Source organism: Cygnus atratus, chromosome 3 (genome assembly GCF_013377495.2).
Source record: "Cygnus atratus isolate AKBS03 ecotype Queensland, Australia chromosome 3, CAtr_DNAZoo_HiC_assembly, whole genome shotgun sequence".
Taxonomy (NCBI): Eukaryota; Metazoa; Chordata; class Aves; order Anseriformes; family Anatidae; genus Cygnus; species Cygnus atratus.
Genome location: NC_066364.1, coordinates 86,045,109 through 86,066,934, shown reverse-complemented (window position 1 = coordinate 86,066,934; position 21,826 = coordinate 86,045,109). Strand labels below are relative to the sequence as shown.

The 21,826-nt window shown below is 34.8% G+C and overlaps 1 protein-coding gene across 1 annotated transcript in view; it reads right to left on the bottom strand.

Moving 5' to 3' along the window:
* CRIM1 (cysteine rich transmembrane BMP regulator 1) overlaps nt 1–21,826 on the bottom strand; it is a 179,666-nt gene that overhangs the window by 70,661 nt on the left and 87,179 nt on the right. The window contains exon 4 of the mRNA XM_035558101.2: nt 15,469–15,589. Within this exon, the coding sequence (XP_035413994.1) occupies nt 15,469–15,589 (121 nt within the window). The remainder of the gene's footprint in view (nt 1–15,468; nt 15,590–21,826) is intronic.

Sequence of the window (21,826 nt, the reverse complement as noted above, 5' to 3'; positions counted from 1 at the left end):
AAAACAAAAAACAACACAACCCCCCACCCCTCCCCACCAACAAAACAAAAACAAAAAAAAACAACCAACAAACAAAAGAAGCAAAAAAACTCAGAAATCAGCCAATTAGCACTGTCATGCTCAAGAAATCAGTATCTTAACCCATCCAGCAGTCATTGCTTTAGAAGCTGCTTTTCCCTTCCAAAAATAAAACCCTGAAATAAGTGCCTACATATTCCTGAAGAAGAAAAAAGTCTTTTAAAAATACATATAACAAAACAAGTACAGACAAAATCAAAGTAATTTTATAAACCTTGATAAAAAATAGGTTGCACTTCAACCACCCTATGTTGAATACACAAATAACCACTGGGAGAATGCGCAGATCAAACTTCATATAAGTTCCCTCTTTTTCTTTCCACAGAGAAAATGGCAAACATGATGGAAACATAGTTGTGGACCAAGTCTTGTGGACCATAGTTGTTTCCAAGTCTTGTGAGCTGAAAGTACCACTCAGTCATATCACCTTCACAATAACCTTTTCCAGACATGCCTGTGTCCTCTCTATTGCTTGCCTCACAAATTATCATGAATCACTTGTGTTCCAGGATGATATGAAATGGTTAGATTAATAACTCATACCTTTTTTTGTTCTCTCACCTTTTTCTCAGTCAACTGCTTTTAAAATTAATCAGCCAAAAAAGTAAACCCAAAAAACTGAATAACTTATGATTGACAATCTTCTAAAACATGGGCTGAAAAAGAAGTTTAGAAGATTGTTGGGAGCAAATGTTTCTTTTTTTTTTTCAGAAACAAATCCCTTCCAGTCAGAATAATCAAAACTTAGCATACCAATTCAGAAACAGGAAAACAAAACAAATACAACAGTGTAAGCAAAACAAAACTCCACCCTCCAAAAGTTTTAATAAATTGACTTCCCATTTGGATTAAAAAAAAAGTCCCTGCATGGAAGAATGTCAAAGCAGCAAATAGTCTCAGATGGACTTAAATAGTCTGCGTTCTTTTCAGCCAGCTCTGCTAGGAAAATCTTTGACCATCTTCCAGGCTATTAGCATGGAAAACATTGTTTTGGAGACAGAAGTCTTTCAGTAAGAAACCCAAGGAATTCTGGTAGCTGAGTACAGCTGTAGCACTGCCAGAACAACAACATCTGGAAATTCTGAATAAGTGATCCAGTTCTTAATAAGAGAGCAAAATCAGCTTTATAGTACTAGATTATTTCTGAAGTGCTTTTTGGAGAAGAGGGACGGAAGAGAAGTTGTATTCCAGCTTTGTACATCATCACAGGCAGCTATCCATGTGCAGGGTGTATCTTAGCCTTGCTACTGAGCATTAGGTTTGGAGAAAGGTTAGTAGGCTAGATTTGCTGTAAGTCTGCTGACAGTGACCGTGCCCCCTCCCTAAATAATTTCTATAAGATTCAGCAGTTCACAATGTTGCCTCTGAGCTGCTCTTTCTGTAACCATAACTTGTCTAGGGAAAGCATGTGCAGCCTAAGTTACTATAAGGAAAGCTTCCAAGAGAGAAGGCAAATTTACATGTTGCCTTGTCTCTTTACACGGGCTACCGCTACACTACTGTAACATGAAATAGCACAGGGGCATTGACAAACTGCAAGATTAAAGAGAGGTCAGTATTTGAGGTACTAAGAATCACTCAGTATCTCCCCCTCACATACCTTATTAGCAAAGACTGTAAAGCAAACTCATACATCAGAAAACCAACAAATACCCTAAAAGAAGTGAAGTTAGGACAGAGGAACATGTCCTTTTAGCAAGTAAGGACAGTCCTGTAAGAGAATACAGAGCATTTTTATAAGTGCCCAGAAAGAAAAAAAGGAGAATCAAACAGTCATCCAAAGAGGCATCACAGAGTGCAACTTGAAAAGGTGGCAGGACAGCCAGGAAGAAACCAAGATGCCTAGCTAAGAAGTCAACTTTACACAAGTTTGACAGAATTTTTGAAAGAACGGACTGAACCTGACAGGCAAAAAGGAACTGTGTCCAGTTCTTCAGGTTAAAAAAGAAAAATAAATAAATCATAGAAATTTCAAAAACAGCAAGAGGAGTTTCAGTATATAAAGGACTCAGATACAAGACTACTCTCAAAATCCAGCTGTGTTCATTAACCAATGCTTTACAGACTGAGAAAGGTAACAGCTTCAGTAATACAAATGACCAAATGTTTCATTTGAATTTCCTGCAGTTTTTAAATTCTTCAAAGCAGAAATAACTTCATCACTTGTTTTGTTTTGTTTTCATTTCTGACATAATTTTTCGTTTTTTCATTTTTATCACCAAAAATGTAAAAATGAAAAGGCTGAAGGAAAAAATAATCAAACAGAGCACTTGTAAATTACCATTTTTATTTAAAATCTAATTAATCTTGGTTCATTTACTTCTGTTATTGAATAGATGAAAAGAGAGGAGGGCTTAGTAGCCTCAGAAAAGCTGTTCTGATGGTTGGATCAAAAGTGTTCTCCAGGCCCAAGGCATAATGGCTATGAAAATAAGAACAGGCACTCTAGAAAAAAGACTTAGTACCAGTGAATGGGAAGGTTAGAGTGGGGGTTAGGTGGGGAGAGGGATATTTATTTTAAGGATCAAAACAAAATCAAGTCTGAAGCACTGAGACTGGAGAAAAGCATTCCTGAAACATACGTCACATTCCTTTGCAGATCTTATCACAGTCCTCTGTTTTTGGTCCTTGCAGGAATCTAATACAAGTTATATTACTTTTAGTAGCACTTGTGTTAGCTAAGTGTAATAGAGAGAACTCCCACAGATCTGTCAATAATACAAACTACTGAAAGATACTCTAAAAGAGGGAATATTCAGAAGAGAACTTTCAGCATTATCAAAGGCTGGTGAAATGGTGGCAAGGAAAAAGATTAAACGCAAGAAAGACCCTCCCTACCATCAAGCATATGGTATAAGAGATGTTATAACAAAATGAAATATTAACATGATATTCTCATGAAATCAACAATCATACTAGCTACACCTGAAGCCACAATGTGAGTTAAGTAGGCAGCATGTTGAGTTTTAAGCTGGAGAAGTTACAGCTTAAGGAATCAACCAAATGCTAGCTTTAGAAAAGGTCTAGGACTAGAGTTAACAAAAAGCGTCACTGCAGACAAAGCCATTTAGACACCTCCATCCAATGGGTTCAGATAGAATTTTTTTTAAATCTTCAGACATACTGTTGGAGAGTTTTAGCCCACAAGTTCAGGGTCACTGCTTTATACATTTTGCGTTTTCGGTTTTGAATATATGACTAAGCCAGTCAGTAATGAAAGTATTCTTTCTTCCTAGATAGCTTTTAGTATTTTATTTTGGAGATCAATAATAAACCCGCAGAAGGAGATGACAGATGAACTGTGGATAGTGAATATAAGAAGTATTATCTGACCATTTCCAAGTGCTCAAAAATATTTCATTGCTTCTATATCAACTAAATGTCTCATATGGAAGTGCTTCCTATTCTAAGTCTCCAGGGGGATTACTTACCTAGAAATCATACCTAGTATGCTCCCAAGAAAGAATTCTCTTCCAAAATTTTAGATATATGCATAGATACAAATGTTATTACAAACATATACCCAATATAATAGTGCATTTTTCCATGATTATAGTATATAGATATATATAGAAGTATATTTATACATAGGAAAAATTTAGACATTACAAAAGCTGATTATCTAGCTTTTAATTAAATATACTGCAAAAAAAAAAAAAAAGGAACTGATTTCATGCATATTTTCTGTATTATTACTGTTGGGAACTAGGAAACGTGCTAAGGAGGGGAAGAGTTGTAAAATCATCATTCATATCAAGTAGATTATAATCTTTCCAGGGTTTACTAGAATCCAAACAGTTCATTTGACCAGATGACTTTATTTCATCCTTTGACTAACATTAAATTAACTTGTCTGTTTTCCAGACAAATGAGAAGGGAAAAGAGAACAGTCACAAAAACATCAGACCGTGAAACAAGCAGACATGCAACCACTGGCCAAGTACACTGATATATGTATAGACCTTTTAGAATTCATCAGTACATGAATAAAACAACAAAAGCCAGTCCAACCCTGCATTTTTCTCATATTTTACCATAACAGATTATATTTTTATCTTAGACATATTTTTTTTTTTTTTTAACCACAAGATTACTGTTTCAATTACCGTTTTCTTAGGTTTATCAGCCTCACCTTTCATAATATCATAACAACATTTCAAACCCAAAGATTGAGTATACTTAAAAATTGTTTTCATCTTCCACTTAACAAAGATACAAATTATGAGGGTCTGGAACTAGATCAATTCACAGAAAGGACGTTTGTATCAACTCCAAGCATTTATTGCTTTACCAAATTAGTAATGTTTTGTTATGGTACAGTGCTCTTTATGTAACTTATTAGGAAATATAATTCCAAACCCTCCTGGTCACTTTTTTTCCTCATTTAAATAGAGTTAAAAAAAAAAAAAAACACTAAATATTATGCATTCCTGAGTATGTTGCTGTCCTGAGATGATTTCTCCACTTTGCTCTATGCTGCTTAGCAGAATAACTTTGAGAAATCATTCTAATATTTAAGTCAAAAAGGAACAAAAATCATTTATATATCTCTCAATTCTTTGTTAAGCTGACATACAAATGAACACCTGTAACAAGGCAGACTGAAGAGTCATCTAGCACAAATTCCTGCCTCAAGCCATTTGAGCTCACTGGCTTGTACTAAGTAAAGAAAAAAGTTTTGGAAAAAGGAGTGGCAAGTGTCACTATAACCATTTTTCCAGGACATCAATAAACTGCTTCATCACCATAGCATGAAACATAGTTCTGGGTTCCTTCTGAGAAGACCCATGAGGGGCTGAAACAGTTCCAGCAGAACACATCACAGAGTACACTAGAGTGACAGCTGTGATCTTTACAGACACGGTCTATGCTCTCAAATATCAGGATCTTGGTAAGTAAGTTAATAATTTATTTCCTTTTCCCATAGACAGTGGTCTATTCAAGATATCTAGGAAAGAATATGTCTCCCTAAAACGAAGTCATCAGGGACTCAAGATAAGCAAACAACCTCCACGCCCCCAAAACAAAACAAACAAAAAAAACAGAAACCAAAACACACATTATTTTTGAATTTATCTGATGGTTTAATTTGAGGTCCCCCCTTTCTTCTTTGAAAGAAAAAAATAAAAAAATTATTCCACATTTAGCTTCTCCATGTCCTTCACAGTAATTTTTTCATACCCCTGAATGCAACTCTGTACAAGTTTAGGAAGGATACATCAACTAAGACTCTCTTTGGCAACTGTTTCATGCTGTGATCATACCTACTGCCATTCTCTCCACTAACTTCACTATAAGTTTTCATGTAAGATGGGCCAGAAAACTAACTGTTCGGAAGGGGCAAAAGTGACCTTCCCCAAAACGTGGTAGTTTATCTTCCAAATGTATTCCATTATGAACTTCATTTAAAATCAAGTCCAGAATATTGCTCCAGAATCCCAGCATTTCTGAAACCAAACAACGCCATTCAATTAATCAGATCTTATTCATGTAGCAGGAGCCACGTATGCAAGAAATGTAACCCTGTTCTAGTAATAAGTTTCTTGAAATTCCACAATTAAAATTTCAAGGAAGAGTAGTGGACTACTAATTATTTTAAAACGGTTAACAAACCTTCAGTTTTGCTTCTCAAATATTAAACAATTTAAGAAGGAAAAAAAGAAACAGTAGTTTGGGGCTGCTGAAAACTGACAGTTTCCTGCTATTTTCTAGAGAAAACAGAACTTCAAACTTTTTTGATACAACCTCAGTAATATTGACATTATTTCCTGCTCTGAGTATTGTCAGCAAACTGCTGGGAAATTCTCATATCTATATCCCTTCTAAACTGCAAACATACAAGTGATAATTCTATTGCTTTTTTATGTATATGGGTCTCCCTGGGCATGCAGTTGTGAGTTTGAGAACAACTGTCAAATACATTATTGATCTTTGTGTTACAAATACAAATTTGCCTGTTCATGTCAGCAACTATTCTGAACTAAATCACATATTCAATTACCAAACAAATTAATCAGCTGAGTAAGTAGAAGCAACGGAGAAAAATGGAGTGGGAGGTGAGTAGAGGAGGGAGCAACATTCAGTGTGTTCAAGGTATACACTAATCCTTAGACCGACCAGTTAAAACTAAGATTTGTAACAGAAAAATGTCCACCACCTTGCTTATTGTAAGTTGTCTGAGTTCAATGACCAGCTTGCTTTGCCACAAAACAACAAAACAACAGATTTTATAGACACCACAATCTCATTCTGCTTCCAAGCATAAAATACGAGCATAGCATCTAAAAACAAATTAAAGTAACTCTTAATTTTATCTACCTGGATTAAAATTTCTTCTTAAATTGGAAAGTGAAGGAGCAAATATAACTAACAGCGAATGGTCAGAAAAATTACTAGCTATACTTTTTCATAAAAAGTGTTATATAAAAAAAGGAAGATGCTTGTATAACTATTATCAACACTTCCTTCCCATGTGCAAAAGCTGTCCCTCTCCACCCCACCCCCTTTAGGAGTAACAGGCACCTTCCTTTAGGCACCATTTTCTTGCAATTCAGTACTTTCTTGGAGTTGATAGGAAGAGTGTGGATGTATATTTATAACTTATAAAATACAGGTGCAAAATGCTGATCTTATAAAAGATGCATGCAGTGATCCCTATATTTATAATTTACAGCTTCTCCTGCAGAAGATTTGCATAATATTTCTTCTGAAAATGTTCTCAAGTTTGACAGTTTTTGACACTCAGAAGTCAGCCATCAGTCTCCATAAATCTTTTCATTGTCTCAAGAGCTTCTGTTCAAGTTTTACTGATGAGGCTTTTTAAAAAAAATATTTTTTTTAATCATCTTTTTCTCATTTGTGGGCTTGAGGAAAACATGGTTCCTCCCCAGACAGCCCATATTATGAGGCTGGATGCCAGAGCTACAGTAACTACCATCACTCTGAGAACATCTAGGAATTACTGAGACAGCTGCACTAAGTGAAGAAGAAGGGGATTGCTCCAACTTTGGATCCAGCAATTCACTACATCTTCTGAGAGGCCAAAATGGAGAAGATGGACATTGACAATGGGTTGCCTATATAGGTCACGTGTGCCCTGCTTTTATGCTCATTTTTTGTGGATATTCAGTACAGTGCACTCAGCAAACGGCACTGAATAACACTTTTTCACTTAACATATCTGATTGAAGAAAAATGGTTTTTCTGGAAAAAGTATTTACTGTCTCATGACTTTTGAGGATTTCTCTTTAAAAACTAAAGTATGTTAAATTGCCTAAACTCCTAATTCCAGATATTATGAAGCTTCACAAAACTGCAGTGATCTGTTTAGACTTTTCATCAACTCTGTTAAAATCCAATTGCAAGCCTGAGCTTGATGTAGGATGGCTTCCACTAGCATCAATGGAAGCCTTTCCTTTGACAAAAACTACCTCTTCAGTAAGGAATAATCTCCAAGTCAACATCACATGTTACAACACCATAGTACTTCTATTAGTACTTCAGATGGAAAAATGGTCTGATAGATTTAAAGTACGGTAGGAACAACCTGAGCAAGATGGCCATGATAGCTAGGAAAATGAAGTTCCAACACTCTGATGAAAGAACTGAAGGCATGGCAAAGTTTCTGCAGCACCTTAACATGCTTTTGTTAGACCTCAGGTCCAGCTACAAAGGTTATTCAGAAGTCAAATCCTGAACAGAAATCTCAGGAAGATACAGGTGCTTGGATTTTGTCTTACCAGTTCCAGCTGAACTTTCCTGTAACAAAAACTGGGATCCACAACCACTTTCTCTTGGATACCATTTCTTGATGGGTGGAGGAGAAGGATCTAAAAATTCTAAAACAAATACAAGGGAGACCTCTGTATCAGCAAAAAAATGCTTAAGAGAGGTGACTGGTACTTGGGGAAGAGAGAAAAATTGCATCTCCTGAAAAATCATGACTGCTCTATAAAGAAGGTTGGTGAATCCTGTACTGAACACTCAAACAAATGATATATCATAAAATTAAGGTCTTCCAACAGTAGGAAGACCTAAGAAAAGAATACAGGCAAATATGAAATAATCATGTTATGAACAGGAGCAAGGCTGAAAAGAACTGGCCCAGACAAGCAGTTGAGAAGAACTAACCACAACATCTCCTACTGAATGGGACAGATGCACAGATGATCAGGGACTCAGAGGCCACCTCTACAGTTGCTTTCAGAAGAATAACACTATCCAACCAGCCATGTCTCATACCCTCAAATATAATGCAAATACAAATGCAAATAATAGCTCAAAAGAAAACTTACAACTATAGAATTCCCAGGTATCGTTCAGGTGGCCACCATAAAAGAAGAAGAAAAGGACCATGCTGGTTTATGTCTAGCTGCTACTAGGATTCCCTAGACACTGGTATAACAACAAACACAGAATACATACCAGTGGCTCGTAGATCTAATACAGTGATAGGTTGTAGACACAACAGATGTTACAAAGGAGGATAAAGTACCTTAAAAAGCAATTGCTTACTAGGTAAAGCAATCTAGAAAGATAACAAAATCATGAATTTATATTTAAATGCTCTCTGAAGAAATATGATTTTTGTAGAAACAGTTGCCATAAGATCTGTTTCATTTCACTAAAATGAAAGGACAGTCAAGTTGACTTGACTGATATCTACAAGTTTTCTAAAAAATAAAATCAAAAATGCTAATTATAAATTTCTCCAGTGGCATCCATGTTGTGCCAAAGACAGCTAAGTTCAATTAGAAACAAAAGACTACAAATAATAAATCAGGCAATTTCTTCCTTTAGAATCAAAGTCAACCTAGTAAGGGTATACAAAACTTAGAGAATGATATAAATTACCACTATTCTTTAATGTTGTCTTCAGAATTGCTAAATAAAGCGTATGAATTTTTTAAAAATATATAGTACAATACAGATACAAAAGACTGTTTCTTTAATAAAAATTATTATTATTATTATACATATATTTTACTTTAGGTATGATAATAAATTCTGGTTTTGTACTGTTTTAAGTTGCATTCAATTTCCACATAAAACATAGCTTAAAATAAACCTTGAATAAATAAATGATTGGCTACTACATGCAAGTATCACTCATTTTCTTAAGCTGTAAAAACTGTAACTGTCTGAGAATCTAAATGAACTGTTGATTACTTCTCTTTACCAAGATGTATCTTGATAAATTAAGTACGTTACCTGGTACCAGCAGTAAAATTTGCATTTAATTCCAAATCAACATCTTTTAATGTTTAAGCTTATAAATGAAATCAAAATACTTCTGAAAAATTTATATGTGCAATTCAAATAATGCAAATAAGAATGCTAAAAGTTTGCTTTTAAAAGTTTAACTTTTATCATTTGTTCAAGAAAAGGATCGAAGTAAATTTTTGAAAATCTTTGTGTTAATAACAAAAATGTAAAATATATCAGCAGCTTTCTTATTCATCAAGTATCTACAGGTTGCTTTATTCCTTTCCTAGAACCATATATTTTTAATGGAAAAATCTCTCTTTATATTGGGAAATAAAATCCAACAAACAAATATTAACTGTTCACTGTATTAGATTCAACTTATAATGCAGACATATTAACTGGTATCCCTTCTTATGCTATTTAGCCTAAGTACTCTCTCTCTAATACTTGTCTTCAATATGCAATTTGAGTGTTAACTCAGACTTTTTTATTGCTACTTCTTTTAAAGAAAATGTAAAAGTTTAAAGCATGGAGTTAAATGCTTTAAAATTTAAGTAGACAGACTGAATTCATTTGTGGCTATAATTTACAAATTCTACACTACTGCATATAAAATAAAAGTGAAAATCTGTTTTCTTACACATTAACAGCAGCATCATTGACAAGTACTATGTAAGAAAATGTATCTTGTTAAATTTCAATGGCAGAGATCAAATTCATTGATCTCTTCATAAATACTGTAGAATATCATCGTATTTTTATTAAATTGAGTATATTCGTGTTTTGAACACATGCATTTTAGAATTTTGCTATGAAACAAAGTTGTATTTTCTTGGAAGATTAAACAGCTGTCCCCATACTATGCTTTTTATTTATTTATTTATTTTAATGGGGCAGGGTGGGATTAGACTGCTTTCCAGTTAAAGCTTTAGGAATGGGAAGAACAAAATACACATGTGAATTGCCCCCCCAAAAGTAGAGAGTAGTTTCTACATTGTAATCACTGATATTTTATACTACCATCCAGGGAACTAACACTTTTGCTAGTCAAATATTTTTTTTTATTTTTTTTTTGACACTGAGAACCAAACTCTGGCATTGCCATTCATAGCAGCCACAGATTGAGACATTTTAACTGCATATAAAGTAAAATTAACATGGCAAAGACTATTCAAACATAGAAAAAAATTCTATGACTAATTCATTGAAGAAACTTTTTCAGAGGTTTTCTTCTAAACAATAAGCCTATAGTCCTACTCCTCCACGCTACTCTATCCAATTGAAAGTTCTGCATTTGCTATGCTATCCAACCATCTGTAACTAAGCGATGGTGAATTGGTCTGAATCAAAAAAATCTTGATTCGCTCATCCCTCAAGCCTTGGAGTCTTTTGGACTCCAATTTTGCAAGAAAATAATGGAATCTGTCAAGAGCCCTTCTTCACTTTTATCTGAAATATGAAGTGATTAATCATCATGACTTATATTCCTGTTTCATTTAGCTCACTCCTCTTCAAGTTTGTGTGTAATTTGTTATTTGCTTCTGCTGAGGTTCATTTGCATGTTCTTTCTCTTGTCCTTCCACCACAACCTTGAAACTGCTTTTTTAAAGCTAAGACTGAGACACAAGACACAGGACTTGATATTTTGATAGACAAACACATACCAATTATTTTTGAGCCTTTTCTAATCTAGAACATATTTGGACTTCTGGTGCGAACTTTTTAAATAAGTAGGTCAAGTGAACATCTTGCTGGGATTTAGTGAACATACTCCTAAATGCTTCTTTCTTCTCAGGAAAGCATGTTATATTATCAGCAAGATGTTGACTCATCGTGACTGATTCCCTTCCAAAATCTGGGGAAGATGGGTGTGGGAAATGTTTGTCTTCAATGTTAAGGAGTTTGGGAAAGTGGATATATTTCTACTTCATAAAAGCAAAGCTTGTAATACAATATTAATTAGACACCCTTCCCCCCCACACTTTTTCTTTTTAGCCAATACAAGGAAGAGGACTAGTGAGTACAGAGCACAGAAATTGAGGGGAAGGAGATCATATGGTCAGACTTTTAAAGCAAGTTTAGTATCTTCAAAAGACAGAATCAAGTTTCAGAAAACTGTAAGAGCAACACTGGTTGTTTTTATCTATAATTGCATCCTTTAATCCTTATCAATTCAATCTTTTATCATTTTTTCCACCAGTTTTCTCAGAATTGATATCAAGATAACCAGGCTTTAATTAATTGTTTTTTCTTCTTTCAAACATTGGCACACTACTAACACCTCTCTTGTTCTCTAGAATTTTCTTGGTTTATCTGCTTTTTATTCAAAGCTTGACCAAGAAGAGACAGGGAAAAAAAAAAAAAAAAAAAAAGATCTCTGTGGTTACAGAGCACTTTGCAAACCTTGAAGCTACCAGGTCTGCAACAGGCGTGGACACTGGAAACTGGAGCAAGGGAAAAGACCATACTTAGATGACATGGAGAGAGAACGCAGTAGCAGGAGTGTAAAACTAGAACAGGAAGAAAGGAAACCCACAAAAGAATCAGTTTACTAATGACTGTAATAAAGAGAGCAATCAAAAACATAATGAGGATGTAAAAATATTTAGTGTGATGCTACTCGATCGTACTATTTACTCTTCTACATATAATTCCATGAAGAATGCATGTGAGCAATAGAGATAAAAGCCAATAGCAATCACAGAAGTCAGGCCCTGTTACAGGCCATTCTTCATAGATACAAAAAGAGAAATTTTGATAAAGAATTTTGCATTTACAAAAAATTCTTAGTGATCTGAAAGATTTGAAGAAAATTCATTCACAACAGAAAAACTGGATACATTAATAGGATATGAATTGTTTTCCTAGCATACTGCAAATAAGAAGTTAGACAGGAACAAGAGGCAGGACATACATTGATCTGCTCCTGCTGTATGTGAAGTTGTCAGCTGTTAACTGAGTCAGTGACAGGCACTCATTCATCATTTACCACGATACTCATTGCTTTCCACTTCTGTTGTTAAGCCTGTATTTTAGTAGCAGTAAACAAAAATTGTAACTTTTGAAAAAGTCATAATAAAAATAATTTGATGAAGACTAAAAACTATGATTTTATGAATCACTCTTTCCTTTAAATTAATTACTCTTGTATGTTCAGAAAAACATACAATGTCACTCATTTTGAATTTAATTCTAATGATTAGAAAGAGCTATGATATGGATTCAGGTGGTTCTGAACTGAATTACAGCCAATGCATTGTTAATATTCACCATGTTTATTAAGAAATTCCCAAATCAAGGAAAAATGCCTTCTTTTCCATGGGTAGAGTCATTTATCCATAAACCTCCACTTCCACTTTTTCTATAGTTTTGAAATGAAAGGCTCATTGGATACTAAGATCTTTACTTCAGATATAAAGGTCCAATGTTTCCTCAGATCCTATCAGTTTCTAACCTGAATTCCAAGAATTTGATTTTCATGTTCAAAAGTAACTGAACTTAGTTTCCCTTTCTGCTGTCTTTTCATACATATACTTCTGTTTCTCTAATATTCATCTGCTCTTTCTTTTTGGCTGTTCCTGTGTCCCCTGTGTTCCTTTATTCACCCACACTTCAAGTACTATCCTTACCACCAGCACATGAATGACCACTGCTGTGCTTCTGAAGGAAGACAGTGCCATAGAGCTTCTAAATAATTAAATAAATTACCAGCAGGCACACAACATGTAAAGCATTTACATGGTCTTAATGCTGCCAGATTTGTCTGTCCTTCTTCCCTTCCCACTAACTCTGCTAACAAGTGTGTTATTGGTTATGCTGAATAGGCAACATAGGCTGAGCCACAAAATTAAAATTAAGAGTACAAGACTCATGTAATTGTTTCAACCTGCCTGCAGACTAAGCTATGCTAATTATGTTTTGCAGTTTTACACATCAAGGAGGACAGAAATTTTCACTCACTCACACACACAAAAAAACCACTCAAATTCTGATCTGATCATAAGACTCCAGGAGCTCAGAACTCATCTGTCCCAGCCCTGATCCCCTGTTACACTCTGATCCCAGTAATGCACAACAATCAGATTTCCAAGTGGTTTGAGGGTGATTCAGAGTTATTTGATAATTCACACACTCTGAGCCTGCTTGTACAATTAGGGTCTTGGTGTGCAGGAGACTGGACTACTGTTTTGGCCACTTACATAACATACAAGTAAATTTCAGTCATCACTTACATTTAACACATAGCAAAACAACTGGCTATATTTTTTAAATATTATCAAAGAAAGAAAAAATGACTCTTTCAAGGACTTGTTTGCTCTAAGTGTATTATGTAAGATCAGTTCTCATGCGTGCCCTAGAAATTGAAAATATTTTCAAATGATCATTTTTCTGAAGTAAATGAAGTTTGATTTTCTTGGTATTGTGTTCATTAATAGAAGGAATGCTGATATTATCATCTACAAAGATGAAAGTGGATAGCGTCCATTTCTCCCACCCAAGCAACAAAAAAGTAAACCACAACCTTTACCACTATATTACAATGCAGAAATATAAAACCAAATTTTATTTTTCGAAACAAAAACAATTTGACCTATCTACCAGTTTTTAACCCAGCAAGTTAAAAGAAAGTTGAAAGTAATAATTTAACATTAATGTAAATTTTAGATTGTGCAAAATCTGTGATTGTTAATCTAAACTAGAAACATAGAAAGTTTTGTTTCTTTGACTTTACAATCTACCTTTCCGAATACAGCCCTTACAACCATTTAAGTCCAGTTTTAAGTCAGTTTAAGTCCAGTTTTAAACATGTTGAGCTGTAGTGGTGTCAATACTGACACAATGGCTAGTTAAGATCTACAGCCTCCTGTGCAATCTCGACTAGCCAGGCCAGCTCTGAACTAATACAAAACTACTGTAATTCCTAGGAAGGTTAATGAGAATATCTTAAATGATAAAGGGAGGATACTGAGAACTCATACCATGTTCTGGTCCAAAGTTAAGAAAACAAAGGAAAGAAAGTAATTTTGAATGAAAGAACATTAATAGCATTCAGTGAATAAAAATAATAATAATTTTTTAAATAGCAAACTACTATGTATATTATACAATTGCAAATACAATTTATCAAATTTAGAAAAATATTTTCAAATTTTTATAGACTGGATTACTGCATTACATGTAGTACTTCACATCTCTTCTCATGTCTTTTTTTTTTTTTTTTTTAATAAATGTGTTTTTAACTCTGCACATAGTATGAGACCCTCATAAAACAGTTACCAAGAAATCACCATATTAAACATACACACAAAGGGTACCCAGTGGGGAAGATCTCCCATCCATTACACAACTTTTGCTATTTTCTTTCTGAATTCTTTTCAAGTTTATCAGTTCTTTAAAATCTCACAAATGGCTGATTATTATGGTGTGAAAGATTCTCATAACAAAAACAAACAAACAAACAAACCACTAGTTACACATCTACAATAAATACTTTCTGTTTTGTGTAAAAATATTTTCAGTAATGGTACTTTTTGCTTGAATTAATATTTATTGGGCATATTGCTGAATCAGATTTTGGGAAGTGTGTTGTAAAATCATAAGCTGAAATTGTGGTGCAGAAGTTTGCAACAAAACCAGCTCAAAATTGTCCAACTTTCCTGAATTTGTAGTAAATTACACCTACTTAAACAACAGACTGAAGTATGATGGAAATGATTATTTGAGATTTATGTTTTGCTACGGTTCCAGATAGCCATTGTCTGTCAGCTTATTATAATGGTTTTCTACACACAAAAAATGCTTTATTTTCTTTAACTAAGAAAGATTTTCTTTGGCAAATCTTCTTCCTTTTCCACCATTTAATTCCTTAATGTCAAAGTCCTTCAGAAGTTCCTCAGAATGATTTACTTTTGTAAAATGAATTGAATACACTGGAAATCCACTTAATCTAGAGGCACAAGCCCTTCAAAGTAATTTAGTAAAACTCTACGCATTTGCACTGAGAAGAATCTTCTGCTTCAAAAAGATGGATTTAGTATTTCTATCAGCCCGATACACCTTTAACCTACCTCATATATCTTCTATTCTGTATTACCTTCTAGTGCCTCAGAGGTACGAAATGTTGTCCTATGTTTATAGTACTTGCAAATTAAAAAAAATATACTCAGCCATCAAGACACAAACCTTTTGGGCAGGGTACAGCAGCCATCAGCCGTCAGCCTGACTTGGGTTTCATAGCTATCCAGTGGGCAAACCACTTGCTGAACAGGAGGGCATTCCACTGTGCTGCAATCCACACTGAACACTAAAGAGGAAGGGGAGAAGAAAGTTCCTTTTACTCATGCTTTAGAAGTTTTTGACAAATTAATTCACCTTAAGCAATGAGTTATGCATCAGTCTTCAAACTCAAGTCAGAAAAAGCATCTGCTGAATGTACGTTTGGTAGGTGACATTACAAAAAGACTCTTTAAGACTCAGGAAGCAACTAAACTATATTATTTAATTTAAAAAAAGTTATAAAAGTTATACAGGCAACCTTAAGCAATAATTAAACTAATGAATAATATTAGTTACTAGAAATATACTACGTTACCAAGAATGTATTCCCCCCCTCCCCCCAGTTTTTAAAGCAATTGATAATAATATTCTTTCATTTTTTTTTTTACTGATTAAAACCTGTTTAAAGAGTAAAATACCTGGGTTATAGAAAATGAGAGAGAAAGAGAGAGAATACACTGTGGATTTGCCTGCACATGTACACTACATTTTTACAGATTATTCTATTATGTTGTGTTGTTTATGTATTTTTATATGATGAAACTGAAATTCAGACTACCAAATCTATCTGCATTGACAAGTTGAAGAATTCCATAGAACTAGTAAGACTAACCGACTATTTTTAGAAAGAAAGAAATGCTTAGAAATGCAAAAAAGAATCAGGTTGAATATACATTTAATCATATGAGTCATGCTCAGGGAAGCTGTAACATGGTTTTATCCTATTTAGTCTTAAATCTCCCATGTTAAAGCAAACAACACTAGCTCAGGCACCACCTATTTGATATCCTTATCATAATTATACTAAGACAGTACAGAATAAAACATGCTTTCATTTTTTAAAGAAATAAGGTGCCTACAGACCGAGTAGGCAGGATGAGCTGAATGTTATCAGACTGAGTATGATACAGTAAGATATTACTGATTAAACTTCAGTTCAGTATTGACGTTATTACTGCTTAATGCAGTGATACAGCAGCTTGACAATGCCATGCCAAGCTTTTTGCAAGAGCTGATTAATTGCTAAGTGTCATTTTCTGAGTTGTAGTCCAATGTTTTTCAGGTTTGATTCTCAGAGGTACATAGCAGTGATAATTTAATTGATCTCAACAAAACGTCAGTCTCAGAATTACCCCTACTTCACATGTTTTGATAAGAATCTAAATGAAAGCACAAATTCAATGAAACCAGTTTTTAGCTCATCAAGATTAGGGCCAGCAGCCTTGTCCTCAAGACCATTAATTTTCAAAGCATGTGAGTATCTGTGCAAGTGGTATTCAGAATCTACCTTTTTCCAGGTATTTGGGAAAAAGAGCTCTGCTAAATCAGGGCAACCTGACAAGCTCAAGGAAGTTTTCTGATAAACACAAAACTGAATTCAACTCCATTTGGTGGAGCAATGCAGGAATTTACTAAATTTAAAGGGAAATATTTTTGTTATCAATCTGCACTACTATAACTATAAAGTTAACTTTTCTCTCTCTTTGTAAACCTACAAGGGTACTTACTTTCTTTTATGACAGGAATACCTAACTTTAGAATGTTTTGCTTGAAAGTCAAGTTTCTCGAATCTCAGCTAGCAACCTTTCCAATTCTCAGGATACAAGGCCCCTGCTGCCTCATCCCCACTTTGGGAAAAAAATAGCCAATGAGTTCTATCAATGTTCTGCTACTACAGAGCAATTTCTGTGTCCATCTTTCCGTATTCCAATAATGTCAATGAAAGGAAAACAAAACAAAACAAAAAAACACTAGAAAACTCTCTGGTCATGCCTTCAAGTCTCAACAAAGGTGCTGTTTCTTGCTAAATATTTCATATTCTTCCCAGTGGTTATTGTGTGCTAGCACATGGCTCATTGACACTGAAATATAGCACAAACCATCCTTTACTAAAAGGAAGTACAAACATAAGAGAAATTACAAAACAGACAAAACCCCCCAGATCAAAATATTCAAATAGAAAATTCTCATGCAGTGAAGTGGCTCTAGTCACTCAGTGGTTTCTCTGTCTGGTTTGACTTACCCAACCCTGCAACTACATTTATTGCATCATCAGAATATAAAGAAATGTCCTGCTGGGTCAAAACATTACTTTATCTAACCAGGAGTTTATCTCCAGCAGTGGCAAAAAGAGATGATAGTTAGGGCCACATGGGTTTTGCCACTATTTATGGCATTCCTTCTTATTCCAGCAGCCTCCAAAATCATTGAATTTGGGATGTTTTATATACCTACTCAAACATTACATTCATGTACCTGTTGTACATTAACTTGTCTATTTTTAAAAAAAAAAAACTTCTGAAAATGGTTGCTCTACCATCTCCTGCAGCAGCAAGATCCCACCATTTACTACCTGCTCTACTTGCAAGTATTTTATCTTACACTGAACTCTTGCTAGTACCAGAGTGCCCTCTAATTCTTGTAAGGATTAGTAGGATTTGGCAAACAAAGGGCCTACGCTGAGCTTATCCACCACCCTCAGAATTTTATAATCCACACTCATACCTCATCTCGGCATTCTCTCCAGACTGAGAGATCTCTGTTATTACATTATTAGGTTAATCACAGAATGACTGAGGTTGGAAGGGACCACCAAAGGTCATCTGGTTCAACCAGCCTGCTCTAACAGGCCAACATAGAGCAGACTGCCCAGGACCATTTCTCCATATTGATGAGGTCTCCCCTAAGACTTCTCTTCTCCAGGCTAAACAGTCCCAGCTCTGTCAGCCTTTCCTTATAAAACAGGTGAAGAGAGAGATTAGAAGCAGCAAAAAAAAATGCTCCTGCTTATTAAATTGGTTTCTCAAACTTGAGAAAGTATTTAGCCTAAATTTCCAATAAGCTAAAATATTGTAATGTAACAGAACAATCTATACTCATATTCTTTATTACTTAAGATTTCCCTCAGATTAGCTGTACTACCATTCTAAAAAATGATAGTAAACATTTGCCGTTGATATACTAGTTTTGTTTTCATGTTGTTTGTTTTGTTTTCACTTTGGCTCCAATAATTACATAGTGTGCATTTCATGAATAGGTTTATTTTTATTAAGCTAATAAAATTAAAAATCCTGTCTAAATTAAAATTATCTTTGTCTTTCCTAGAAACATTAAGCTTTAGATATCTAGTTTGACTAATACATCACTTCAAAACCTCATAAATGTGTTGGAATTTCCTACCACTGAAGATTTACTTAATCAATGTTTGTTTATGAATCTTCAAGAACTGTCTCATGCACTGAATTTGTAACTCTTAATTACTCTTTTTCTTTTCTATGAGAATGTAGCAGAAACACTAACACGGCTGCAGACCATGCCCCAGCTGTAGTAGTATGCAGCCTCTTCTGTAGACTACAAAACCTAGGATCTCCGATCATGAAACCATTAATACTTATGAGAAAATAACTTTACAGTAGAATATATTAACGCAAACATATCAAGTTTCACCTTTATGTATTGTGCTGGCTTTTTAAAGAATAGCATATGCAGTTCAGGGACAAGATCCAAATAGCTGCCTATGCATCTAAAGGCCCAGGATCAAGGCAGTATTTGCAACTATGATGCAGCACATTGGCTCAGCACAGGAAAGACTTCCCACCCCCCCACCCCCCAAAATCAAAACTTTCTGAATGTCTCATGCAAGCACATAAAGTAAGTTTCTACAGCAGCTAAGAAGCATCACATAACACCCTTTCAGTTCAAGATGCACTTCTGCTAGTTACTCGTTCATAATAGAATGCAAACTGACTGCATTAGGAAATATTAATTTCACGTTTTCCTTCAGGAGAAGGAGAAAAAGCAGTAAAGCCCCAACCTCCTTCCTCTCCTCCACACTTTTCCTTAGAAAACAAACAGACAAAAAAACAGGATCCTGAAATACTTTCAAATATATTTGTGATTTAATTTCTGTTTTCTTCTCTCTATGACAAACAATCATCCTTTTTACACTCCTTCACATTTTAGAACATACTGAACACAACAGAAAAGATAACATTCTCAGACTTTCAATGCAGTTGTATCACTGTCCAAATCACTTTATTACCTTTCCTATTACAGATGCTTCCCAATATGGACACACTGGTTTCGCTTATTTTTATTGTAGTTTTGGCAGTTTTCTCCCTTCCCGTCATTGTCAACTTATTGGCCATTATTATGGTCATTGTCAACTTATTGGCCACTGGCTTATTAGAAAAATATCTGAGATTTTTTTCTCATTTATTTTCTTGAGTCCTTTCCCAATCTCATCTCCTAAGTCCTTGCGACATCAACTTCTAACAAAGTATCCAAAAAAAACAACAAAAAACCATGCACTATTTCTGTAAGCAACAAAAGAAAATAGTTATATAACTGTACTTCTCTCAACTATATATAAAAACTTGATTTTGTTGACCCTTGTCCTTAGCGCAAGAATGTAAAAATTGCAGACCCAATATTCAATGCTGAAGCAGTACCAGGGTGGAGCAGAGGTTACTTCCCTGTGCTTCCATTGTCTAATACTACTTACTAAATTTGACTACTGAGCTCAGACTTTCCATCAGGCCTTGACTGCACGGGCTACTCAACTCCCAATATACAAAAAAATGTTATCAATAAAGGAACGAGAAGTATCTGTTGGATAACTGCCAAAGTAAATTGTTTGCCTTTCTTTATTCAGAAGTGGCAGTTATAGTTGCTATCACAGCTTCAGCAAGATATATTTTAGATTAGATCTTGACTCTTTAAAGAAAAAAAATGTTTAAAACAAGACAAAAAAATCATTACTCAGTAATGTTTTAGCTTTCTTAGCAAGTAAGACAGATACTGCCCCAACCTTTTTGCAGGTTATTTTTATTTTTACTGTTAACGTGTTACGCAAATCCATTTAAGACCATGCTGCGGAAAAAAAAAGTGACCTTTTGAGAATACTTTTTAAGAACCATAACATCCAACTTAAAACTGAATTCCATGCTCATTCACTGAATTAATTACTCATAAAAGACTAGTTATACACACCTTGTAGGAAGAAAGTAGGTTGCTCATGGCACCAGACCAGTGTCAGTACTGAGGTTAGGAAGAGGATCAAAACAAAAGGAACTTTTGTACTGGTGTACCTACACTCAGTAGGTACCACAACTGTCATGAGAGATTTGGAGCAACACTGGGTCAAAATATTTAAGTCAAATTAATCTGTCTGTTAACAGACAGGTATTACTAAACTACTACTTCATTTAAACTGTATAATAATACTTTTTGTCATTGTATTATTTCTAATGAAAAATAGGTGGAAAAGGAGGTGGACTTCAAAATGCAAGATTTCATTTTTATACTAGTATTTAGCGTTAATGCAATCAATTCTTATTTTCCTTTCAGTAACTCAATGATTGATGAGCAATCATCAGTCATAATATTTTAACATGCAGTTCTCAGCAGAAGAGTCCAAACAAATGCCACTGTGAACTGGAAAGCAGTGACATCTTTTTTGAAGAGCAGAAATAAACACAATACGTGCTTTAATTCTACAAACCCTTTATATTGGCATAAAACAGCACTGTTGTCATACGAAGCAGTCCTCCCATCCTCTGGCAATCTGTTTCCACCAGAACCCCTTTGCTGGTGCAAGACCCCTATGGAGGCTGGTTATGGAGATACACATGAAGGAAGAGCGCCCTGATAGTACCACTTAAGAATAAGGTCTACAGTATGGTACGGAGAACAGTTTTCTCTGTTCTGCATATAAACTCCATAGATATGCTGACACTATTCAGCAGAATGGGTGACATCAGTCCCATATGAAACTCTGCTGTAAACACTTACCTACCAGGCCTTACACAGTCCTTTGCCCCATTCATCTTCAGCAACGTGGTATTAAAAACAGAGGAAAAATGAAACAGAGCACTGTTCATTCAGTTCCTCTCTCTTTTTTTTTTTTTTCCTCCCTACAGTTCTTCAGGATACCAAGTCATCTCTAAAGGTTCAGTGTTTATTACCAGGCTTACTATGCACTCTATAAATATTCCTGCCACGTGAGGAGCATTATTTGACTCACATTATGACCACTGTTTTAGCAAATCTACCTACACAATTCATATACTGTTTATACATACAGAGAACAGTTATATCCTACCACGTATATGATAGTACATGTATATACTCATGTATATGAATGGCACAAAATTGTATAGGAGAGGAAGGATGGACTAGATAGTTTCCAGAGGTCCCCTACAACCTAAATTACTCTAGAATTCTGTGAGCCTATGAATATACAACCCTAATAAAACAAGATATT